Source organism: Sitophilus oryzae, unplaced genomic scaffold (genome assembly GCF_002938485.1).
Source record: "Sitophilus oryzae breed Bouriz unplaced genomic scaffold, Soryzae_2.0 scaffold_1197_pilon_pilon, whole genome shotgun sequence".
NCBI classification, from domain to species: domain Eukaryota; kingdom Metazoa; phylum Arthropoda; class Insecta; order Coleoptera; family Curculionidae; genus Sitophilus; species Sitophilus oryzae.
The window spans coordinates 457,544-482,412 of NW_022145834.1; the positions used below are offsets into that span (position 1 = coordinate 457,544).

General features: G+C 31.1%; 1 protein-coding gene across 1 annotated transcript in view; it reads right to left on the minus strand.

The window, feature by feature from the left end:
• The window catches only part of LOC115891763 (homeobox protein cut-like), a 262,752-nt gene that overhangs the window by 11,277 nt on the left and 226,606 nt on the right, over positions 1-24,869 (minus strand). The window contains 6 exon segments of the mRNA XM_030912326.1: positions 278-491; positions 1,218-1,536; positions 8,995-9,175; positions 9,177-9,232; positions 9,561-10,178; positions 14,813-15,113. Of these exon segments, the coding sequence (XP_030768186.1) occupies positions 278-491; positions 1,218-1,536; positions 8,995-9,175; positions 9,177-9,232; positions 9,561-10,178; positions 14,813-15,113 (1,689 nt within the window).

Sequence of the window (24,869 nt, forward strand, 5' to 3'; positions counted from 1 at the left end):
GAAAATCATTTTATCATCTAGGTGCATCTATTCTCGATAGATTATTTTTTGGTTCATTTCCAAACCTCCAAAAAAATAAAGCTCTTGAGATGTAGTGTTTTCGTTCCTCTTTTAATTTAATAATCTACAACCGATGTTGCCATATTATCCAGATATTACGATTTTTAACTAAAAATTTAAAGAAATATTTTTTCATGAACTGTTCTTTAAGACTCACGTTGTTATTTATGACTCACCCTGTAAATGTAATCTTAAATATATCTATGCTATGTTTTACCTGTTGTCCTATCGGTTGTGTTGCTTGAATTCCTTGCATTGCCTGTTGATTTTGTTGCTGATTCTGTTGATGCTGAACTAAGGCTTGTTGTTGCAAGGCTAATAAGCCTAATGGCATTTGTGGAGATGCTTGAGTCTGGTTGATTTTGGCTAACTCTCGATGGTATGCGTCCAGTGCCATTCGAATCTCATCCGATCGGTCTATTGGTACGTTGCTAAAGAATTGGGGCAAAAACATACTACATATTAGTTTAGTACTGCCCTTTAGGACTGTTTATTGAAGAAATAATTAATTTCTTTTATTAGTGGAGGCATGTGGTTCTACACACAGATATATTCCTAATGAGTCTTATTATCATTGTATTGAACATAAAATGGCTAGTTTAAATTTCTTAGTTCATAGACTACTTAGTTTTCCACTTACCACCAAAAGATATCAAACATAAAGAAATTATATTTCAATACCGTTTGATAGAGTTATCTCGTGGTTTAAAAAGAATTTTCAAGAATATGAATAATTATAAACTTGTATATGTGTGCTAATAATAAATTACAACATTTATTAAGTAATCCTAAAGATAAAACACCTCCACTGGTCGAGTATTTATGAAATTTCATGTAAAGATTTTAATCAAAAATATGTTGTGGGCAAACTATAAGATCAATATTAACAAAATTTAAAGAACATATGGCTCAGATAAGATATGGTAGACCGGATAAATCTTGCGGTACCCAAAGCATTTTTGATAAGAATCATTGTATAGACGTGAATAATTTAAAATTAATCCAACAAGTATCAAATTACAGGCAATTTGATGCAAACGAGAGCGTCAAAACAAATAAATGCAGAGGTAATATGAACAGAGACAATAATTCCTTTGCCACGCTTGGTCAGTACCAACTGAGCGCCTATGAATGAAACCGAAAGAAGCACAACTTACCCTTGAGGAAAACCTTCTCTGGGACTCCGAATCTCATCCATTCTTCTGCCCATCAGTTTGGCTAATTCTTCCTGATAAATCCTGACAACTTTCTCCTGAGAAATATCATCGTTCTCATACTTTTTCAATCTCTTGTTTAGCGAGGAATCCTTCGAGAATGGACTGGTGCACCCGTGAGGCGATTTCGAGTCCTCATTGCTGTGAGTGTCCGATTCAGTTTTGATTTGAGTGAACTGATTGGCTTCGTTGAGAATGTGAGCGATACGGTCTTCGGTTAAGTCGTTATCTGGTCTTCCGAACGATATGCTACCCTCTTTTCCTGCAGACGAAAAATTATCTGTAATTGTAAGTTAAAAAAAAATATCTTAGTGTTATTGGTTCTGCTTAATTAAAATGATTTAAATCTAAATTTATTTAGCAATATATTGGTACAAAGCAGAAATTATGGTTTAATCTCTAAATAGATTTATGAGTATAATACAGTATGTGTCTCAATTTATATATATTGAGAGATAGTTGATGAGGCCAGCTCAAAGACGAAGTAGTGAAAAAGCAAACGATCTAGCTAGAAAAGGAGCGAACACTCTTCTAACTGGACCAGAACCGTTTTGCTTTCCAAGTGGAAACTTAAAGCTGAACTCAAGAACCTGGAAGACTCCATCCGTAACTTGGAATGGGAATCCTCCAAACTCCAATGATCAAGATACAATCAGAAATGTGATTTATTCCAGATACAAGTATTTGACATACGTCTAATAATATAATAAACAATTGGACACTTTAAAACCAACAATGGGGAATTTTTAAGGACCAATCTTAGGCCAATCTTATTACAAGTTTTTAGAGGACTCCGATTCCTCTGTTGCAAGTTGCGACAATTTCAGATACTTTTTATGAGATATCTTGTACAACTCTGACTAATTTCGTATAAAAATGTTAACAAAAGCTACAAATAATTTGGGTCTTGTGTGATTTCGGGATGACAAATACACTTTCCGTTGTTTTTATTTCGAAATCAATCGGTATAAAATTGTGGAAAACTGGAAAATATGGAAAATGGGACCCGTCATTTGCAAACGCAAACTCATTGATACTAATGCGATGCGGATATTGCTTTTTTCGGAAGAATGGGCGCTACACAAAAACGCATTCTTTCGATTCAGTTGGGAATTGTGCATTTTTAGTTGGACGGGGATATATCGGACTGATTTAGATGACACATGTCGATCGCCCCGCTTGAAACAGGAGGGGTAATTTATTTCTGCAAATTAAACGCCTATACACGGAACAAATAAATTGTAATAAACACCATAAATGTAGAAAACACTGCTGTATTATGCATCTAAAATGGTACTAATAGGCATCACGTTGTAGCTTTTATTTCTATCAATTTGTAGATCTCCAAAATACTTAAATATGCTTGATTTTATACGAAAATAATGATCAAGTGTGTGGTGATAATTTTCATAATTTGTGTCACAGAATATTCAGATTGTACTCGTTGAAATTTAAATAAAAATAATTATTACAAGTTGTAGCACTACTATACTCTGTTTTTTTTTCTCAGGTAAGATTTCGACAGACGATGACAGAAAAAAAGGCAGATGACGTCCATACCAATCTATTTATTTTACTAAAAAAAGTTTCTAATAACTAATAACTAACAATAGTTTCTATATATATATAACCAGTTTTATTGGTTTATTTCAAAAAATGACAGATCATATTTCAATATTATTGGAGTGACGGAACGATGAACGATGCACGGACGCAAATACGTATGAACTCGACTAAAGATTTTTGAGGCTTGTCAAAGTCTTGCCAAATTATAGGTTATAATTTGTGTCAAATTATGTCAAATAACCTGCTTTTTGGATAATGCACTTTGATTCGTGTTATTACGTGTCTTTTGAACTTAAGTGGACGAAAAATGGAAAGAAAATTAACTGTAGACCCAGAGCACAGTTTATAGTTAATATTCGGTGGCCAGACAGAGTTTTATACACCAATAAAGTTACCATCTTAAGTAAAGTTCTCGTTTATGGTACTAAAAACTGGAATAGCTGTAAAATAACGACATCACACGATAGGTAAATAACATAACAGATTTTAGTACTGCAGAAAGGTAATGTCAAAAGGTACTGGTTTAAAAAAATTAAGATTAAAGGAAGAAAAATCAACTTTTAAGGTATAAAATTTAGTGAAACGCGAACCCCTAGATTATGTTCTCATTTTTTTTCATTTCTGTAATTAATTTTCGATGTGAATTTATGTCATTATTCTTAAAGAGACATCACGTATAGTTTAACTTAGAAAGCTAACTGTACTTGTTCGCTTATTAGGTACTCTGGTATAATCGCATAACTACATAGATCCGTCCAACAACATTTCTGGCTTTAGTTCCCATGACGACGTAATTGTTACTGACTTCGTATCTCATCAACTTCTTTAAAGCCAGCCTATACGATATTGTATATGCATTTGTGGACAGTAAACGAACATTATTGTCATATCTGGGTAAAGTATAAAAGTTCTATTCGGTATTCATTGTAATTACTTGTTACGCATGGTAAAACAAAGCTTTTATTTATGACTTTATATTTAAACCACATACAACTAGGATAAGATTTTTTTTTCTGATAATGATATATTTAGTGCTTGAATTCAAAATACATATACTTCATACCAATTAAATTTTAGTCACGGCGTCACGTGATTAAGTTTGACCGGTACAGCGCTGCCCACTTTCACATATTTTCTTTTAATCAAAATATTTTAGGAAACATAAATAAATTAATTATAAATATACAGGATGCTACAAATTCGAGGTACGAGCATTGGTAACTCAGTAACCGTAATAGATACGAACATGGTTAAATTGGGGCAAAGTTGTGCTTTGAGATGTTCACCAAGATGCCATTAAAAAAGTTTAAAAAATTTCAAGGATTGCTGAGTTTTTTGGAAAAAGCGGATATTTTTGAAAATCAATTTTATTTTTTCCTGTCGATACTTTTTAGAAAATCAAAAAACTAATTGCACATTCTCATAGCCCCTTTATTAGGGCTATCTGATAGTATTTTTAGATTTTCAAATCAGCTGATAATTTGTGAGATAAAGAGGTCAACTTAATTTTTTAAATACGGGCCTGCATTTTTTATTTCAGATTTTGAAAGAACTCGCTCTCCCGAGTATAATGATATGCCACACTTAATATTTTTTTTGTTTTGGAAATTAGGACACAATTTATTTACTAATTTCAAGTCCGGCTCTGTTTTTTTTTAATATTTAATATATCCATCGATACAATATTGATAAGCTTTCAAACTTAACAGTGACGTAGGTTGGATACGGTAAATCAAATGCAATAAAATAATAAAAAATAATATAAATAAAATGTAACATAAACAATCAACTCATTTCCCCGGAAGATGGATTTGAAATGGTAGAGCAGTATAATGGCCAGCGAGGTACCTGGACCGTCTGATGACGTTAAGTAATTCGACAGGTCCAAATTTTAACAAAAAAGTAAAATCAACACATCTCAGCAGTTACAATAAAGAGTAAAAAATGCATTCGAAAGTATAAGAAGATCTATTCAAAAGCTATAAGTAAAATTGAACGAAAAATAAATTTGTGCAATAGGGAGGCTGTAAGAGAGGCCCTTTCGAACATGTAGACTATGTAAAGCATTAGATACTAGTTTATAGAAGTTAATTTATTCATAATAACTACTATTAATATTATGCAATTTATTAGATCGAACACTGAGAATTTCAAATTCACAATTAGAAAAGTTAAAAATAATATCTTTAAATTGCTGATCTGGATATCATTTATTTGAATCTTTCAATTGGCTCAATTTTCCTTATTCAATGTTAATTAGCACTGATCAATATTGTTGCGATTAATATAATCAGTTTAAATTATTTAAAAAACAGAGTCGGACTTGACATTTTTTTATATTATAATTAAATAGTTTTGTTGCTGTTAAGGAATGCAAAAGAAAGTATAAAGTGTGGCATATCATTGTACTCAGGAGACTGAGTTCTTTCAAAATCTGAAATAAAAAATGCAGGTCCGTATTTAAAAAAATTAACTTGGCCTCTGTATCTCACAAATTATCAGCTAATTTGAAAATCTAAAAATACTATCAGATAGCCCTAATAAAGTGGCTATGAGAAATGTGTAATTAGTTTTTTGATTTTCTAAAAAGTAACGACAGGAAAAAATAAAATTTGTTTTCAAAAAAATCCGTTTTTTCTAAAAAACTCAGCAATCCTTGAAATTTTTAAAACTTTTTTGATGGCATCTTGGTGAACAGTCCAAGACGCAACTTTGCCCCAATTTAACCATCTTCGTATCTATTACGGTTTCCGAGATACCAGCTCGAATTTGTAGCACCCTGTATAAACAGATATTTACATCAAAAACCTCCTTAACGGAATTTAAGGGACATAAGGGTCATTACTACCGATTTCCCGTTTAAAATATACTAATAAGGTTGTGATGAGTTTTTTGCATTGGCTATTAAGCTAGCTTGTGCACTTCGAACTAAAAGAGGTTCTAAGAAGAACAATGTTCGACTGCAAGGTCTGCTAGTGAAAATTTATAAGCTTAAAGTATAATTCAGCTTTCATTTAAACCAAAAACTCGTAATACAAAACTAAAGTGTCAAAACGAATGACAATGTCAGAAAATAAATAAATAAAAGCGGCAACATGACATTTTTTACAGCAGAGCTACCACCTGAATCCCCAGCGCGAAATTTAAATTCCAGTTAGTCAGCACGGCGCCGAATATGTCCGTGGCTGGCAAGAATAAATTTAAAAATCGCGCCCTCGATTGCGTAACAAAAAAGTTTAATTGGTATCGCTTATAGTTTAATACTAAATTAAGTTTTTTTCGATCATACGGTACTTAAGATATTTAAGAACATTTTTGCGCTCTGAATAGGATGATTGGGATGATATATCTCATCTACTTTTCGTTACTATACAGAGCGCGCGCATTATAACTACCAATTAAGCGGTTAACAACTGCAGAAAGTATCGGAACAATCGTAAAAAATAATAATAAAGCATAGAAATTTATTAGATCTATTGTTAAGTACTGTTAAAACGTGTGTGTTCTACTTTTACCGAGGAATGATTTTTATGGGCCCCGAGAGCCAAGCTTTTAATTGTCTTGCAACACGAACGCCGATCGTTTTTGTCAATTATTGTTTTGAATTTTGAAAGATTTACTTGATTGTGTTCGAAACAAAAAATCTTGGAAATACTTTCCTGTAGGAAAAGACCTATTACTATATAGGGTTGTTCACCACATGCGACACGGTGTATTGTAGCTAAACGATTAGATTTTTACAAATTGTAAGTTTTGGGTTCGTTGAAGGACTATTAGAGCTCCAATTTGAAAATATTTTTGCAACATACAGAGTGTTCTACGATTAAAATAAAAGTAGATTTGATTAAGGTTTACCGCATTTTAATCTTGCCGTTTTTGAAATATTTACGTTTTTGTGAAAATACAGTAACAATTTTAATGCTTCATTCCTCCAGGCGCATTTAAGTTTTTAAAACCAAGTTTTTATATTTACTAAATTTTGTGTTGCAATAATAAAAATTATTCTACCTTATACAGAGTGTTTAAAAATTTATTTTAAATAATTACTAGCTTGAAACGGCAATAACTTGTTTAACTTAAATGGAACACCCTGTATATTTTACGAGAATCAGATGCACAATTTAATTGTCTATCAAATTGTATCATACCATTTTTTACCTATCTCTTCAAGTTTTCGTAGAAAATGCATATTCTTATAATTTGGACCTCATTTATCAATATATCCATGGAATATTGACATTTTAATTTTTTTTAAAGCAACAAATTTACAAAATGTACAGGTGCTAAAAACGATAGTATTGCATGAAGCCCATTTGTTTGCAAAACTAAAACTGTTTAAATCTTTGTAAAAGAGTATTACCAATTAAATACACCACCATTATTTCCACCTAAAAATTAGTTAATTACATACTTAATTGTTTTAGTTAATAAATTATTCTAAAAATAACAGTACATTTGAATCAGAAATCAATATAATAATATGTTATGAAAATGAACGTCTCTGTTGTTTTAAATAAGTATTCGTCAAAAAATGAAATCAAATTTATAAGGTATTAAACAAAATTTAGTTTTTTAGTATTTGAAGCAATGATTTTTAATCAACGCAAACAGTCAATTAATGTAGTTTGAATACTTGGATCATATTAATTGGTCCTCTTTAACAAATATTTAAACAGTTTTTTTATTTTTTAATAAAATTAGCGAATTATATATCGACAATAATATTAGTATCTGTACTCTTTGAAAATTTGTTACATCTTTAAAAATAATCTAAAATGTCAATATTCCGTGGGTATACGGATAAATGAGGTCTAAGTTATAAGAAAATGCATTTTCTACGAAAACTTGAAGAGATAGGTAAAAATGGTTACAATTTGATAGACAATTAAACTGTGCATTTGATTCTTGTAAAATACACAGGGTGTTCCATTTAAAAAAATACAGCTTTGACATTTTTTGTTTATTATTTGGGACACTCTGTATCTTTTAAAAATATTTTTAGATTGTAGCTCTAATAATCCTTCAACGAACCCAATACTTACAATTTGTAAAAATCTAATCGTTTAGCTACAATACCACAACAATACTCCCTGTCGTCTATGGCGAACAACCCTGTATACTATGTATTCTATAGAAAAGAGGTATATTTCATCGGTCAGGGAGTTTGAAGTAATCAAAGGAGAATAATTATTTATTTTATGCCATCAACATCCGCAATAAAAGTGATTTTACCTAAAAATAATAAACTATTTTTTTTAAATACTTAATAATGTAAAAATTGATCTCTAAAAATCGGAACTCGTCTCGAAGGTATAACAATGATGAGATATAAATTATAAGCTGGCGTTGCTGCGGAGTTTTTGCGTTATAAAATTGATTATAGGTAATACGGGCGATGATTTTTAAAGTCAATTATAAGCTCGTTAGGATGCGATTGCCGAGTTTACGAGAATTTAATTGTGGTCTCGGGCATTCCGATACATCAACAATAAAAAAAATCGACACATTAGGTAAAAAGTTATGCCGCACAAAAGTTATAAAATATTTCTTAGCTTTAAGGACATAAATTGTCACTTTTACAGGTATATCTCAATAGGTAATTCGCTTGTTATTAAGGTTCACTGATGTCTTTGTCTTGAAATTAGTTATTTTTGTATTTAACAATAAAGCTAAAACTAAATTTGATTTTTATTAAATATGTTTACAGGGTGCTACAAATTCGGGGTACGAGCATGGGTATATCGGTAACTGTAATAGATATGAATATGGTCAACAATATTGATCAGCGCTAATTAACATTGAATAAGAAAGATCAAGCCAATTGGAAGATCCAAATAAATAATATCCAAGTCAGCAATAATTTAAAGATATTATTTTTTACTTTTTTATTGTGAATTTGAAATCTCATTGTGCGATCTAATAATATACATAATATTAATCGTAGTTATTATAAATAAATCAACTTCTACAAACTAGTTTCTAATGCTCTACATGTTCGAAAGGGTTACCATCCTCCCTATTGCACAAATTTATTTTTCGTTCAATTTTATTTAAAGCTCTTTGAACTTTCTTCTTATACTTCCGAATGCATTTTGTATCTACTATTTATTTCACTTTTACAAATGACGTCAAGTAATGAGAAAAAAAATCTTACCTTTTTTTGGTATAAGACTCTTAAGCAGCATGATAGCGTTTTCATCACAGGCCCACGCATGCATTTTTCTATAACTGTCCCGTCCTTTTTCAGTCAATTTGTCCCACGGTTTGGGTTTGGACAGTAGTTCGGATACAGTACCTTGGGACAACCTGAGGATGTATTTGGCAAACAGTCTTTGGGCCTATGTTATGAATTGAAAGTAGCTCATGAACACGTCAGGCTATGTTCAGAGTGTCTGCAATCAAAATAAAAGAGTTATATATATATATATATATATATATATATATATATATATATATATATATATATATATATATATATATATATATATATATATATATATATATATATATATATATATATATATATATATATATATATATATATATATATATATATATATATATATATATATATATATATATATATATATATATATATATATATATATATATATATATATATATATATATATATATATATATATATATATATATATATATATATATATATATATATATATATATATATATATATTCATAAATAAAACAATGGTTACTGACCTAAATTTTGAGAAGCATATTTGTCCATGTTATATCTCAGCATCTCTTGCAGCCTAGCCTCCATAGGATCCCCTTTGGGAATCAGACTTTCTCCCAACCGTCCCACCATAGATCCAGGTGCCATTCCCAAATCTTCTGCAAACTTAAACGGTGATCGATGCTCATCAAACCTATACGGACTCTTGAGCGTATCGTCCGATCGCAGGAAGTTATTCACAAAAGTCGTCGCGACCAAGGGAATGTTGTTATTGCTGACATGGTGATTGTTGTTGTCCTCGTGAGGACTTTTTGGGTTCCCGTTAACAACTACCAAATTTTCGTGAGGACTCTGGTACCCTGTACTGTCCATCGGTTGAGGTGTTGAAGTCGTACTGCTTTTCTCCGTTGCATTGTTGGTCTCCGACAAGGACGTACTGCCTTTGATCACCAAGGAACCATCTGTAGAAGATAAAGACGATTTTTGATGATAGGTTTCGATGTTTTTTCGCCAGGAGGAGACGATTTCCTCGCCTAGGAGGCTTCCGAAGGCGTCTACGTTTTGGAAGGGGGGTGGAAGGTTCGAAGGAGGTGTAGAGGGGAGTATAGGGGGTTGGAGTTGAGCTGGATGATCCGCCACCCCTGGAAAGAAGGATAATGAAAGTTAATAGACAGGAATGGTTATGTTGTGGTTTAAAAAAAGATACAGATACAGATATAAATAGTGATGAGCAAATGTAAGACCGGACTGAGACTCGCTTGGTCTTGGTCTTGCAGTCTAATAGTAGTCTTGGTCTTGGATTTTTTCTAAAGGCACTTTCTACATAGAAAATCTTGAAATAAATATTATTTTAAGTAATTTAATGTAAATGAAACTTTTTGAAGAAAGAAGCAGTATTTCTCCGATAATTTTTTTTATTTTTTAATATACAGGGTTGTCCGAATGTTAATCGGGAATCTTCGGAAATATATTCTGCAGATAAAAATAAGTAATAAAGTTTTATAAATATGTCCTAAAATACTTCGTTTCGGAGATACAGGGTGTCATCTTTATTTCGATATTCGGTTAAAAATTGGCGCCTGGGAGTTTTTACATTAAAAATTTGATTTCGGTGTCAATATGACTCCTACTTGTAAGGAGCGGCACCTACATATTTTTAAGTGGTTTGAAGAGTAATAACTTTTCTTCTGTATCTGTATAAAACTACCGGAAAAAAAATATTTCTGCCGTTTTTTTACGTAAAAAAGTTTCTTGGTAAAAATTGCAACCAGTAATGGTTCTTGAAATATTTGGAATCGAAATAATCAATATGTCATCATCAACATAATTCAACGTGTTGACTGGATAGTTATTAGTCTGAAATAATAAATTTGAAATGTTTTTGTGCCAATGATTCAACAGAAACTGTTTTATCGTTATTTTTTCTAGAAAAACAATTAGCTTAAAAAAATAAAAAGTTCCCAAATTATCCAGTCAACATGTTTATTTTTTGTCAATAATGACATGCATTGACTATTTCGATTTCAAATATCTTGAAAACGGTTGCCCGTAACGATTTTTACCAAGAGACATTTTTATGTAATTGCGGAAATGTGTATCACTAGTTATATACAGGTACAGACGAAAAGTTATAACTCTTTAAACCAGTTAAAAAGCATGTAGATGGCGCAAGTAGTAATGATATTTACAACAAAATCAAATTTCTCATGTCAAAAAACTCCCAAACACGAATTTTCATCGAAATATTTACGTTAGTTCAGAAATTATTTAGAAAAAATCGAAATAAAAATGAAACTTCTACACCCTGTATCTCTAAAACGACGCATTTTAGGACATAAATTTATACGAACTCTTTTACATATTTTTATCTGCCGGAGGTTCCCGAATACTATTCGGACCACCCTGTATATAACAAATCGACACAAAGATTAATTAAGCAATAAAAAAATAAGTAAGACATTCAGTTATACGTTAATATACCGAGCATTCGTTAAAATGGGAGCAAATTTCCAATTCCAACATAGAAACTGTTTCCCACGGATGACGAAATTATTGTCCGAAGAACAATTGTTCTAGTCGTTGGTTCATGTAAGCAAAAGAAAATATAAGTAGACATGTCTCACAAAATTACAGTAATAGAAATAATAAAACGCTTATTGCCCAACTGTACGTCACGTTCTCCATTGAAAAAATTTGTAAATCAGAACAAAAACTAAATGTGGAGGTCGTCCTGTTTGACCTGAACTGGTTTCTATTGATTTTTGTTTTATTGCGTGACCTGTGCGCCTTGAGCTATGTTTTTTTTAAATAGTTCCAAGAAAAAAGAAAAGTATTAACATATATTCTTCCTCAATAATTGAGGAAGAATTGTCTTTGCAAGAAGAAAAACTTTATTATTATTGACATATTGAGAAAATGCATTCTTCATTAAAATTTGTTGCTTGTTCTAAAATGGTTAATCCCGGTACTTTCCCAAATTTCCATACCGTTTTAGAAATACATAGCTATACTGTGCGAACAAACACCAGAGGCGCTGCTAGTCATTAAAAAGTTAACAAATATTCATTTGTTTGTTTTTTAAATATGTCAATATTTTAATTTCGCTGTCAATTCGTTGTGTTTTGTGAATATTCGGTTTGTGATTTTGGCAATTTTTTCATTAATTACTGGTGTATTAATTGTACTTATTTTACTAATTATATTTTATTTTAATTATTCATATTTAATAATAAACATTTTTTTTATTGTAACAAAATAGCTATATTAAAATTAAATTAGATGTTATACAGGGTGGTCCGAACTGTATTCCGGAAACTTCGGCGGTATATTCTGCAGATAAAAATAAGTAAAAAAGTTCGTATAAATGTATGTCCTAAAATGCTTAGTTTCGGAGATACAGGGTGTAGAAGTGTCATTTTTATTTCGATTTTTTCGAAATAATTTATGAAGTAACGTCAACATTTGGCTGAAAATTGGTGTCTGGGAGTCTTTTGACATGAGAAATTTGGATTTTGATGTCAATATGACTCCTACTAGTAGAGGGCGCCACCTACATATTTTTTAACTAGTTTGAAGAGTAATAACTTTTCTTCCGTACCTGTATAAAACTACTGATTAAAAAAATATACATTTACGACGTATTTTACGTGAAAAAGGTCTCTTGGTAAAAATCGCTACGAGTGATGGTTTTCAAGATATTTGGTATAGAAATTAAAAAAAAAAATATTTTTTACTTATTTTTATCTGCAGAATATGCTGTCGAAGTTTCCGGAATACAGTTCGGACCATCATGTATAATGTAATTTTAATATACCTATTTCGTTACAATTATAATAATATTTCTGTAATATTCGAGCGATATTTCATGAATTTAGTGCGCGAAGAAACTCAAGGGAGCGCTCCTTTTACTTTCATTTCATGACATACACCCTGTATATGTTTTTGATTGTGAGTAATTTATTTCTAGAACATTCTATTAAGCCGTTATTCCAGTTATTTCATTCTAGCGAGTGGTTAATTAAATTCCCAAAAACTAGAATAAGCCCACTAACGCGTATTCGTTATTCATGAGGCTAAAACAATTACATTGTTTATTTATTTGGTTCTAATTAGAGAAATATATATAAGCTCTCTATAAATTAAGAGCGGTGAGCCGTAAAGAACGGAAACTATTAGTCAAAATCATGTGAAGAGATTGGAAGTTAGATAACGTATAGGTTGAAAAAAATTAAAATTACAAATTTAGTGTATTAGCAGGTATTTTTGATATTTCCGGAGCCATAGATGCGTGACTGGCTGTTGCGAGTGAGAGGTCAAAAAACGTTTCGTCCTTAATAAACCCTCATCATCATATACTAAAACGTTTTTATATATATTTAGCTATTTATCGACCTATTCAATAATATACAGGATGTAGAAGTTTCATTTTTATTTCGATTTTTTCCAAATAATTTATGAAGTAACGTCATTATTTGGATGAAAATTGGCGTCTAGAAGTATACTGACATGATAAATTTGATTTTGATGTCAATATGACTCCTACTTGTGGAGGGCGCCACCCACATATTTTTTAACTGGTTTGAAGAGTAATAACTTTTTGTCCGTACCTGTATAAAACTATGCAGTAAAAAAATATACATTTACGACGTTTTTTATGTAAAAAAGGTCTCTTGGAAAAAATCGCTACGAGGAATGGTTCTCGAGATATTTGGAATCGAAATTATCAATACCTGTCATTATTGACATAAATTAAAAATATGTTGAATAAATAGTTATTAGACTGAAATCATAAATTTGAAATGTTTTCGTGCCAAAAGTTCAATAGAAACTGTTTTATCTTCATCTTTTTGCAGATAAATTTATTATTAATTTGAAAAAATAAAAAGTTCAATTAATTATTTCAGTCAAATAACTATCTACTCAACATGTTTATTTTTTAAGTCCAATAATGACATGTATTGACTATTTCCATTCTAAATATCTTGAGAACGAATGCTCGTAGCGATCTTTACCAAGAAACATTTTTTGCGTAAAATGCGAAAAGTTATTACTCTTCAAAACAGTTAAAATACATGTAGGTGGCGCCCCCTACAAACAGGAGTCATATTAACATCAATTCAAATTTCTCATGTCAAAAAATTCCCAGACACCAATTTTCATTCAAATTTTGACGTTACTAGAAATTATTTATTTAGAAATATTTTTTTATCTAATTTATTATTATGATAGTTACAAAAGACCTAATTTTAAAATGTTTGAATATCCCTGTAATTTTAAAACTATACATTTCCATACCCATGTTTATAGGAGCGTTTTTTCATATTTTTTGATGAGAAATCAGTGAGTACTTATTTAAAACTTTCGCAAGTTAAAGATATTACATTTTTTTTAAAGATTGCTATTAGACTTGGATCAAAGCAAATTATTAAAATTGCGTCTATCTTATCCAGGAGACCGAAATCGACAAAATATCAAGATACAACTTTTAGTTGGCACTCAATTCTGATATTTTTGATTCTGATTCAGCATTTAAGTCACTCAGCAAAGTAGAAAATCATTTTATTATATCTTATGCTTAGCTGAGAATGTTTATTATATGTTTTTAATAAATGTTTACTCTAGGGCTTTAAGTTTAAACGATATAACGATTTACTATAACTGTAGCTGTAATTTTTGAGACTGCTTACCCATCTACTACGAGCTCATAAATCAGAATACAGTACAGGAAATCAGGAAGGGCAGTTAAAAAAATATAACAAATCATTATTAGTCTTACCTTCACTATCCCCTGCCTGGTTCTTCTCCTTCAACTCCTGCCCTTGTAATTTGGTGTTTTCCAGAAACAATTCGATACTTTTGCAGTCTGGATTGTTAGCCAGATCCGACTTTAATATCGTCATCTGTCTCTTAAGGTCATCGTAGTCCTTCTGTGAGTCTAGCCTGTTTTCTAGTCGTGCAATTTGTTGTCGTTTCTGATCGAGCTGTTCTTCTAGTCTCGTTATTTGGGATATAGACGATTCTTGGATTTTGTTAATGCAGCCTTGCAATCTTTGGACTTCTTCTAGTAATTGGTTAATCTGAAACAACGAATTAGAATACTATAATTAAAATATAATTAGTAACTTTGAGCATATTTTTATAAAAAAATTATAGCAGTAACTTATACACTAAAAAAATTATAAGTAATTTTACAAAAAAAATATAATTATTTGCTCTCTATCTTGATTTTAGCAATTTTTTAATGTAAACATAATTGTTCTCTGATCTCTCTGACACCAACATATCTCTAAGTATTATTTATTTTTTCGGACTGTGTTTCGGGGGACAAATTTAATAGAGCAGCGACGTAGAGGACTCTATTCATCCATAGTCTCTAAGTTGGTAAGTTAACAGTGTTGATTAGATACCTTTTTATTGCATGCGTTTAAATAAATGCCTTTATTGTCAAAAAATTTTACAATTGGCAGACAAAGGTAAAGTAAACAAATAAAAGAGAATACAAAACAAGTACACAAATTACATTGTCAGTCTTATTGTTTAAAATAAACATTTATAAATGTTTACCATGTCAAAGAATAAAAAAATAAAAATAAGATTCAAAACTATTTAGTAAGTTTATAGTAAATACAGTAATAGCAAGTATTAGACCCAGTGTTTACAAGATCAAATTCGATTATTAAAATATAAGTCATTTACGGCATAGAAAGCCTTGTCTAGTAAATAAGATTTCAATACTTTGCCAAATGAAGAAAATGATGTTATGGATTTGATTTCAAATGGCAGGTGATTATGTGCATTTTATTTCGAGTTGTATAATATTGAACTTTTAACTAACTCTGAGCGTGGGGTTCCTGAGTGGATAAGTGTGAGATGGCCTTTCTTGAGAAGCTGATACATGCTTACGTATTAGGCAAACGGATTCAAAGATAAATAAGGAAGGAAGAGTTAATATTTTTAAAAAAGTTCTGGCAATGAGTTCGGCTGTTTAGTCCCAGTGAATATCGAAGAGCTCTCTTCTTGAGCTTGAAAATGCGGTCAAATTGAGTCGCACAACACTTACCCCAGAATGGAAGGGTATATCTGAGGTGCGACTCAAAAAGTGCATAATAAACAGTTCTAGCCATTGACAAGTTAAGATCCTTAGAAACAGATCTTAATGCAAAACAGGCAGAGCTTAATTTTTTCGACAAAGCGTCGATATGCATGTCCCATTTCAGAGAATTGTCTACAAGAAGCCCTAAGAATTTTACAGATTTTACGACGTCAATGGTGGTGTTGTTAAGTACAAAAGCCTGCAGCGAGTGTTTGTACGACAAAGCTTTAGTTTTTTTGTGAATTTACAAAAGTAATTGTAAGAGACTATTAAAAGTAGTTTGTAAATTCATTAATAATAAAATGCTTTTATTTCTTATAAATATATATATATATATATATATATATATATATATATATATATATATATATATATATATATATATATATATATATATATATATATATATATATATATATATATATATATATATATATATATATATATATATATATATATATATAGTAATAGTACAAGAATGTTGTGAAGTATCTTCGTATTTTATTATATTGTTTTCCATCTGTCTTATTTTTTTCTGATCTAAGAAGGAAACCCATTATTGCGAAATAAACTAAATAACATAAGTCACAGAGGCTACTAATGGATATTAGGGGGTAACTAAAGCCCCCAATCCATTAAAACGGGAAAAAAACGCACGGGATCAACGTTTGGGAATGAAATATTCGAAACAATAATTCAAAATCAAACCGCGAGCAAGGGGTTCGTTTTTTGCGTCTTACAGCCGGGCCAATCAAATCGATGCCTTTAGTTCTGCTTTCGCCAGGATCATCATTTAAACCTAATGGCAGCAGTATTAAAATTGCTTATTCAAAAATCGTCTCCCTGTTCAATATACACTCACCGGCAACGAAAAACGGGCACCTTAAAATTTTGATGTATTATAAAGATTAATATATTTTGTTCTAGCCTAGTGAGCCGATTTTGATGATTTTTTAAACATTATGTAGCTAAATTATTTGACTTTTAGTATCGCTTTCTAAATTAAAAATGAAATAATTGAAATCACTAATTTATTCCACTAATCGCGAGGTTCTGAATGAAGCTTAAGTCCTAGAAAATTAAAAGGCGTTTTTGTTGTTAAAGTATCACATTTTTCGAAAATTATTATCGCCCTTTCCCTAGCATTGAACGAAATAAATTTTGTGTTTCTTAAAGATTTTAAAACAGCAAAAATTATGACGTTAATTAAAATTCTATCAATAACAGTCTATCAAAGAATGAAAACGAAATTATAATGCCATAGAAACGCGTTTTGATTTTTAAGACTTTCTAAAAAATTCAACCATATTTTCATGTTTTCTTTTATTTTCTCTAAAACGCTATGGAAATTTGGGAAAGTATAAACGGGATTAACCATTTTAAAACAAACATTTTTAAACATTTTTATGAAGAATGCATTTTTCTCAAAATATCAATAGAGACAATTCGGGGACATACTATATGTAAAATTATATGGGGAATGTCATCGGTCACGTCATTTCCAAGCCAACTGGACGCCTTTTTTCTATCATATCGAACAACAGAATTTCTGCAAGCATATACCCATTTTTCTCCATCAAAACAATAGGCAAAACCGCATTTATAATTCCATCGCTCTATACGTTGATACAACCACCCCAATATCCCCCAATTAATCAATGCCCACCCTTTCCATTCCTCCCCCCAGTCTTCCGATATAGGGTTAAAGGGGGGAAGTTTACTAATGTCTTTATTTTCAGTATCGGTAATTGATCGATTTCTTCCAGGTTTCGTACACTGTCTCGATGGTGGTGGTTCGCGATGAAATGGGGGTTGCGTGGTCGAAGAGGGGGGTCGGAGGGGAAGGGTTGAAGCGAATTAAAGGAAATTTGATTGTTCTAGGGGGGATATCTCGGCGAATTTACAGATATTGATTGGAGTTTGGCGTGATGAAGCTCACAAAATTAATATTTGAAATTCGCTTTTGTATCTATAGCAGATATGGCTGGATATTTTCGATATAAATTATCATCGGTGGAATCTCTTTTGTTCGCGAACGGGAATTAAGGGAAATAAGTGGGACGATTCGTGTGCTAATGACGTATTGTAAAATATTTTATTTAAATTTGTACGATTTATCTTTTTTATTCTTTAAGTTTCCTTTTGTAGGTCTAAGATTTTAATTTGCCGCCATTGTTGTATCGACGGCATATCTTTTTTTATATGTTGGTCGACATGTTATATATATATACATGTCGTCTACGTTTATATAATTTTCTTAAATGTCAAGTTCTGATCTTCTTAAAACTTTTATGATTTTATTGTGTTATTTCTTTGGATACCTAACATACTGTATTTTGCGGTAGTTTCTGTTGTTAATTATACAGGGTGCTCCGAATTGTATTCCGGATACTTCGGCAGCATATTCTGCAAATAAAAATAAGCAAAAAAGTTCGTATAAATGTATGTCTTAAAATGCTTAGTTTCTGAGATACAGAGTGTAGAAGTTTCATTTTTATTTAATTTTTTTTTCAAATAATTTCTGAAGCAACGGCAATATTTTGATGAAAATTGGTGTCTGGGGTTTTTTTGACACGGGAAATTTGATTTTGATGTCAATATGACTTCTATTTGTAGGGGGCGCCACCTACATGTGTTTTAACTATTTTGAAGAGTAATAACTTTTCGTCCGTACCTATATAAAGCTACTGAATTTGGGTTGATCAAAAAAAACTTTTTTTTAAATTAATCATAATTTTTTCTAAAAAAAATGATGATAAAACACTTTTTGTTGAACTTTTGACACAAATACATTTCAAATTTATGATTTCAGTCTAATAACTATTTAGTCAACAGGTTTAATTTATGTCAATGATGATAATTTCGATTTTAAATATCTCGAGAACCATGACTCGTAGCGTTTTTTACCAAGAAACCTTTTTTACGTAAAAAACGTCGCAAATGTATATTTTTTTCTCAATAGTTTTATACAGGTACGGACGAAAAGTTATTATTCTTCAATCCAGTTAAAAAATATGTAGGTGACGCCTTTTTTCATGTAGGAGTCATATTAACATTAAAGTCCCAAATTTCTCATATCAAAAAACTCCCAGACACTAATTTTCATCTATATATTGACGTTACTTCAGAAATTATTTGGAAGAAATCGAAATAAAAATGAAACTTCTACACCCTGTATTTCCGAAACTAAGCATTTTAGGACATACATTTATACGAACTTTTTTACTTATTTTTTATAATACAGTTCGGACCACCCTGTATAGTGAAAATTTTATTTTATTTCTCTTGGCTGTTCTGATGTCTGATTGTCTCCTAGTTTTGTAGACACGAAGCTGCACGGAATAACTTTTGGTTGCTTTGGTTTCAACCTTTTGCTTCGTGATTCTTTAGTCTTTTTATCGTAATTTATGGATAGAAAGTTACAGAAAGAAAGAAAAAGAAAGAACGAAAAAAGGAAAAAAAAAGAAAAAAAAAGAACAAAAAAATAAAAAAAGAGAAAAAAAAGAACAAAAAATAGAAGAAAAAAAGAGAAAGCTAGAGATGCTAGAAAATAGCATGACGCGCGGCAAGACCAAGACTGTCTCGCTCATCACTAATCAAACTGCAAAAATATCAACATAAAATAGCTATATTGAAGGTTCTTTTGAATAACTATTTATTGTATTATTTCCAAAATCTTTCATAAAAATATTACTTAGTAAAATGAGAGAGAGGTGATCCCATCGCTATACTCAAATCTTGTTGATTTTTTTTAGACTTTCCTTCACAATTGGTTTATATTCCCCACGCGTCTCATAATATTTTTTTTCAACGTATTCGACAATGATCTAACTAGCACAAGCAATTACTACAATTTTATACATTTATGTCCGAGCAGCAGCAATAAAACCGAAATCCTTGATCTAAATTAATAAAATTAAAACAATAGATTTTTATGTTTCATTGTAGAAAACGCTCGGTCGAATGGATGGATATTCATAAAATTAAAATTTTTCGAATTTACATAATTCCTGAACAAATAAAACGAACAAACAGTAAAGAATTCGTAATCGTTACGTTTTGGAGATGAAGAGATTACGTTGCCTTAATTGTTTATTGTTCTAGATTCGAAAATATATATCTGCGCAATAATTTATTATGTTAATTATTTGAAGGAGGCGGGGCTAAGCGGGGCTAAGCGAAGAGGGGAATATAGAGGGGGGTTTTATACCGGGTGCGTCTAAAAAGTGGCTTACTCCTATATTTTTTTTATTTTTTCAGATAAAAATCGAGATTCTGTATGTTAGTATATAGCACAAATTAGGATTGATTGACGTATTCAGTTGTTTTCGGCCACTTTCTGTTTCACCGGTTTCACCCGACAAACGACGCGCGACGCGACGTGACACGAGGTTTTTATATACCGGGTTCGTCTCAAAAGTAGCTCACCGCCGATGGGTGTCTCACTATTGGAATTACATGTACATTTTCTTGGCAGTCGCTGGCAGTCAAAAACGAGATTTGGTGTATTCAATTGTTTTCGGTCACTTCTTGTTTCACCGGAAATGACTACAACTTTTGATTTTTAAATAGCACCCTCAATATTTTATTCGATAGAAAATGGCACTCTGAATGGAATGACATGTCATATGTCAATTTTTGACATTTACTGGTTGACATTTTCTTTGACATAGATTTAGAGACATATCATAATGTCAACTTTTGACATTTTCTGGTTGACGTTTTTTTTGACGTTTTATGGTTTATTTTAAATTCCAACATCCATTCATAACGACAATTTGACTCGAAATACTACACGAAAGTGTGTGGTGCTAAATTACTCGTAAAAAATGCTTTTTTCACATATGCTAATAATTTTTTCAAATATGCTAAATAATGCTTATTTTTGTTACTTTATTCAATAGAAAATGACACTCTGAATAGAATGACATATCATATGTCAAATTTTGACATTTTCTCATATCGTTTATTTGAAATTGTAACATGCAGTTCATAACGACAATTTGACTCGAAATACCAAGTGAGTGGTACCAAAAATTCGTAAAAAAATGCTTTTTCAAAATATGCTAATGAGCCACCTTCATTCCATTTGAAAAAATTAAGATATGATTAAAATACGATTTGGGCATCTTTTAACCGGCCAGAGGACAAGACACGAAAAACATTAGACGATCAAAACTACTTTTACAAGGCTCCTTGATTAAAAATTAGTGTTTTTAACATAGCCATGGTACTCTAGATTGAAATTTAAAATACAATTTTGTTTTAAGCGGCAACGTCAAAAGCTGACATATGATATGTCATTCTATTCAGAGTGTAATTTTCTATCGAATAAAGTAAAAAATACCGAAGGTGCCTTTAAAAAATCCGAAGTTGTAGTCATTTCGGATAAAACAGGAAGTGACCGAAAAAAATTGAATACGTTAATCAATCCTAATTTATGTCATATACCAACATACCAAATCTCGTTTTTTTTTATCTGAAAAAATAAAAAAGTTACAGGGGTGAGGCACTTTTGAGACGTACCCGGTATATGTAAGATGTTTTATAGTTGACAGTGGAAAATATACACTGATTTTATTAGTAAATATTTTACACTTATTCATCTGTAACTGTTTTAATAATTATTCACGAACATTTATCAGCAGTTAAATACGTGGTATACTGATGCTTCTAGGAACTATGGAAAACAAGAAATAGTCAGGCAGCCTTAAGAGCGATGAACTCAACCATCATTTCGAAGTTGGTCAAAGAATGACTACAGAAGCTGAACAAATTAGACAAAGAAAATCCTAAAAAAGTCCTACTAGAAGATAGAAGGTGATGAAAAATCAAAGGATCTAGCTAGAAAAGGAACGAACATTCCACTAACTGGATCAGAACCGTACTACCTCCCAGCTGGAAATCAACTTAAAGCAGAACCTTCATGGAATGGGAATACTTCAACCGCGTCTAAGAGTCTCGGAGAAATTTATCAGGACTTATCTACAACCGAGAAAAATCAAAGCTTTTCCTTGATTTAAGTAAGAACAATCTTTGGATTGTCACGGTGTTTTTAACAGGACCCTGCCTCCTCAGTGAACCTCCAAGTAGATTGAAGCTAAGAAACAACGGTAAATGCAGATTCTGTGGGGAAAATGGGGAAACACCAAAACACCTCAACACAGAGTGCGCCCAGACGACAACCATTCGTGCCATAAACTTTGGCACGACTGACATCGGAGACGGAGAACTAACCTCTATAAAACCGTCTCAGATAGAGGCTTTTGTCAAAGCCCTGAGACTGTATGATGAGTTATAACTCCAGAAAGGGGACACAACATACTAACTCCCCCCCTCCCCTATAATCTACAAACCTACAAATCTACAATAGCCTTTAGATAAGTCTTATATGTGTATAGGATCTATAATATTTTAGTTTATAATTTCGCAGTATAAGTATTATTTAAAAAATTGATGTTTATATCGAAATACTTAGTATAAAACTACTTTTACTCACTTGGTTTCTATGGTCGGCCATTTTGTCGTGCGCGGATCGAGGCAAATATATAGAACGTATCCCGTTAAACAATATTCAGATGACTGAGCTCTGATAAGCGATAATTATTAATATTAAAACAAATCTCTATCTCAGGTAAAAGATATTATAAATAAATTTAATAAGACTTAATACATATATTGTAATGCAAACAAAATCCACGATAAATGGCTGATAATGTAAAAAATATCGCCAGATAGTAAACAGTGTTTACGAGAGATAAAATTACCGTTAACTGTTTTCAGTTATATTCTATCCAACATTATTTACTAAGTCTGATTAATACTGTCGTCAAACATTGAAATATTACAGTTTGTAAAAGGAAAATGTAACATTTTTTAATGATTTATCTCTATGGTGAGTCGATGATGACTCTAAGGCCTATGGATTGTGTTTGTCTCCTTTCTATTTCTGCATCCCAATGTCCTGTACCAACTTTAAGATATTTTGTTCTAGTGAGCCGATTTTGATGATTTTTAAGTAATATGTAGCTAAATTATTTGACATTTTAGTATCTCTTTCAAAATTAAAAATGAAAGTTCCTCTCTGTCAATTATACGAGGGAAAACAAAATATTGATATTTTACTGAAAGTTTGAAATACCCTGTGGAATATGTTAAGACAGTAAGGAATTTAAAAATCATTTTTTTATCTAGGTACATCTTTTCTCGGTAGTTTGTTTTTTAGTTCACCTCCATAGCTTTATTTTTGTTGGAGATATTCGCTTTTGAAGAAGGCATTAACATTTTCCGTAATTTTTATATTAAAATTAATAAATGTAAAAATTGGGGAAAATGTTAGTATCTTCTTCAAAAGCCAATATCTCCAAAAAAAAGAAAGGTATTGAGACGAACCAAAAAACAAATTATCCAGAAAAGATGCACTTAGATAATAAAATAATTTTCAAATTCCTTGCTTCTTTTAACATATTCCACAGGGTATTTCAAATTCACACCAAAATAACAACATTTTGTGTTCCCTTGTATAATTGACAGATGGGTAGTTTCATTTTTAAATTAGAAATAGATGCTAAAATGTCAAATAATTTAGCTACAAATTGCTTAAAAGATCATCAAAATGGGTCCACTGGAACACAATATATATCTAAAACTTTAAAATACATCAACATTTTAAGGTGTCCGTTTTATATTGTCTTGCTCAGACCCAGAACAGGATTAAAAATAAATCCAACTTACTTCTTTTTTTCCTTTGTGCATATATTATTTACGATTGGATCCAATGCAGTAGTTTTAGAAAAAAATATCTATTTTGTTTTCTAGATTTATTTTTCAGTATTCAAAAGAACCCAGACTTTATTCATAAGATAATAATATACAGTATTTAGAAGAATTTATATTTACAAAAATAAATCAAAAACGAACTACGAATGTATTTACAATTTTAATATCTATGTTATGTAGAATGTTTAAAATTAGGTTTTATTACAAATATTGAGTTAAACGAGTTGGTATTTAAAGCAAAGTAAGTGTTGGTACATAAAGCGCGCATTTATCTTGATATCGTAAATCATCAAATATTGAAAAATTTTATCAAAGAGATAAGACAGAAACGAGTAATGCGCACGCTAGATAAAACATGGCGCCTGCCGAGTAATGCCCTTATTGGTTTATTGGCGTATATATCTCGCATTGCGTAAATAAGGTGGCTTTACATTTATTGCCTGACGTTTGAAATCATTTTGTAAGACACAAACAAACATATTTTACTGATAATGATATCTGCCTTTCCACACCTCTTGATATTAACACGACCAATCACATCGATTTATCGTTTTGTAGATTTCTTACTAGCGAATCTGGTCACGTTTCAATAAAATTGAATTTTTTTATTTATCTAATGATATAAACAGAAGTTTCACGTCTGATGCGGTAGGTATATATTTATACTTGGTTTTGTGTGTATACCAGTGATTACAGTTGGGGTTGGAACCTTTGGTGACAACAACAGAAAAATAAAACACTTATTTACGAGCTAATTGACCAAAATACACCAAAAAACTTTACTTATCTCATCAAACAGTTTTAGGGCTTTGACAAAAACCAATATCTGAGACGGTTTTACAGTTTCTTTTCTCCGTCTTCGATATCAGTCGTACCAAAGTTTTTGGCGACTATCCACCATCTTTTATTGACAAAACATTAACCGAAATACAAATCCCACAAATCATAGACAGAATACACA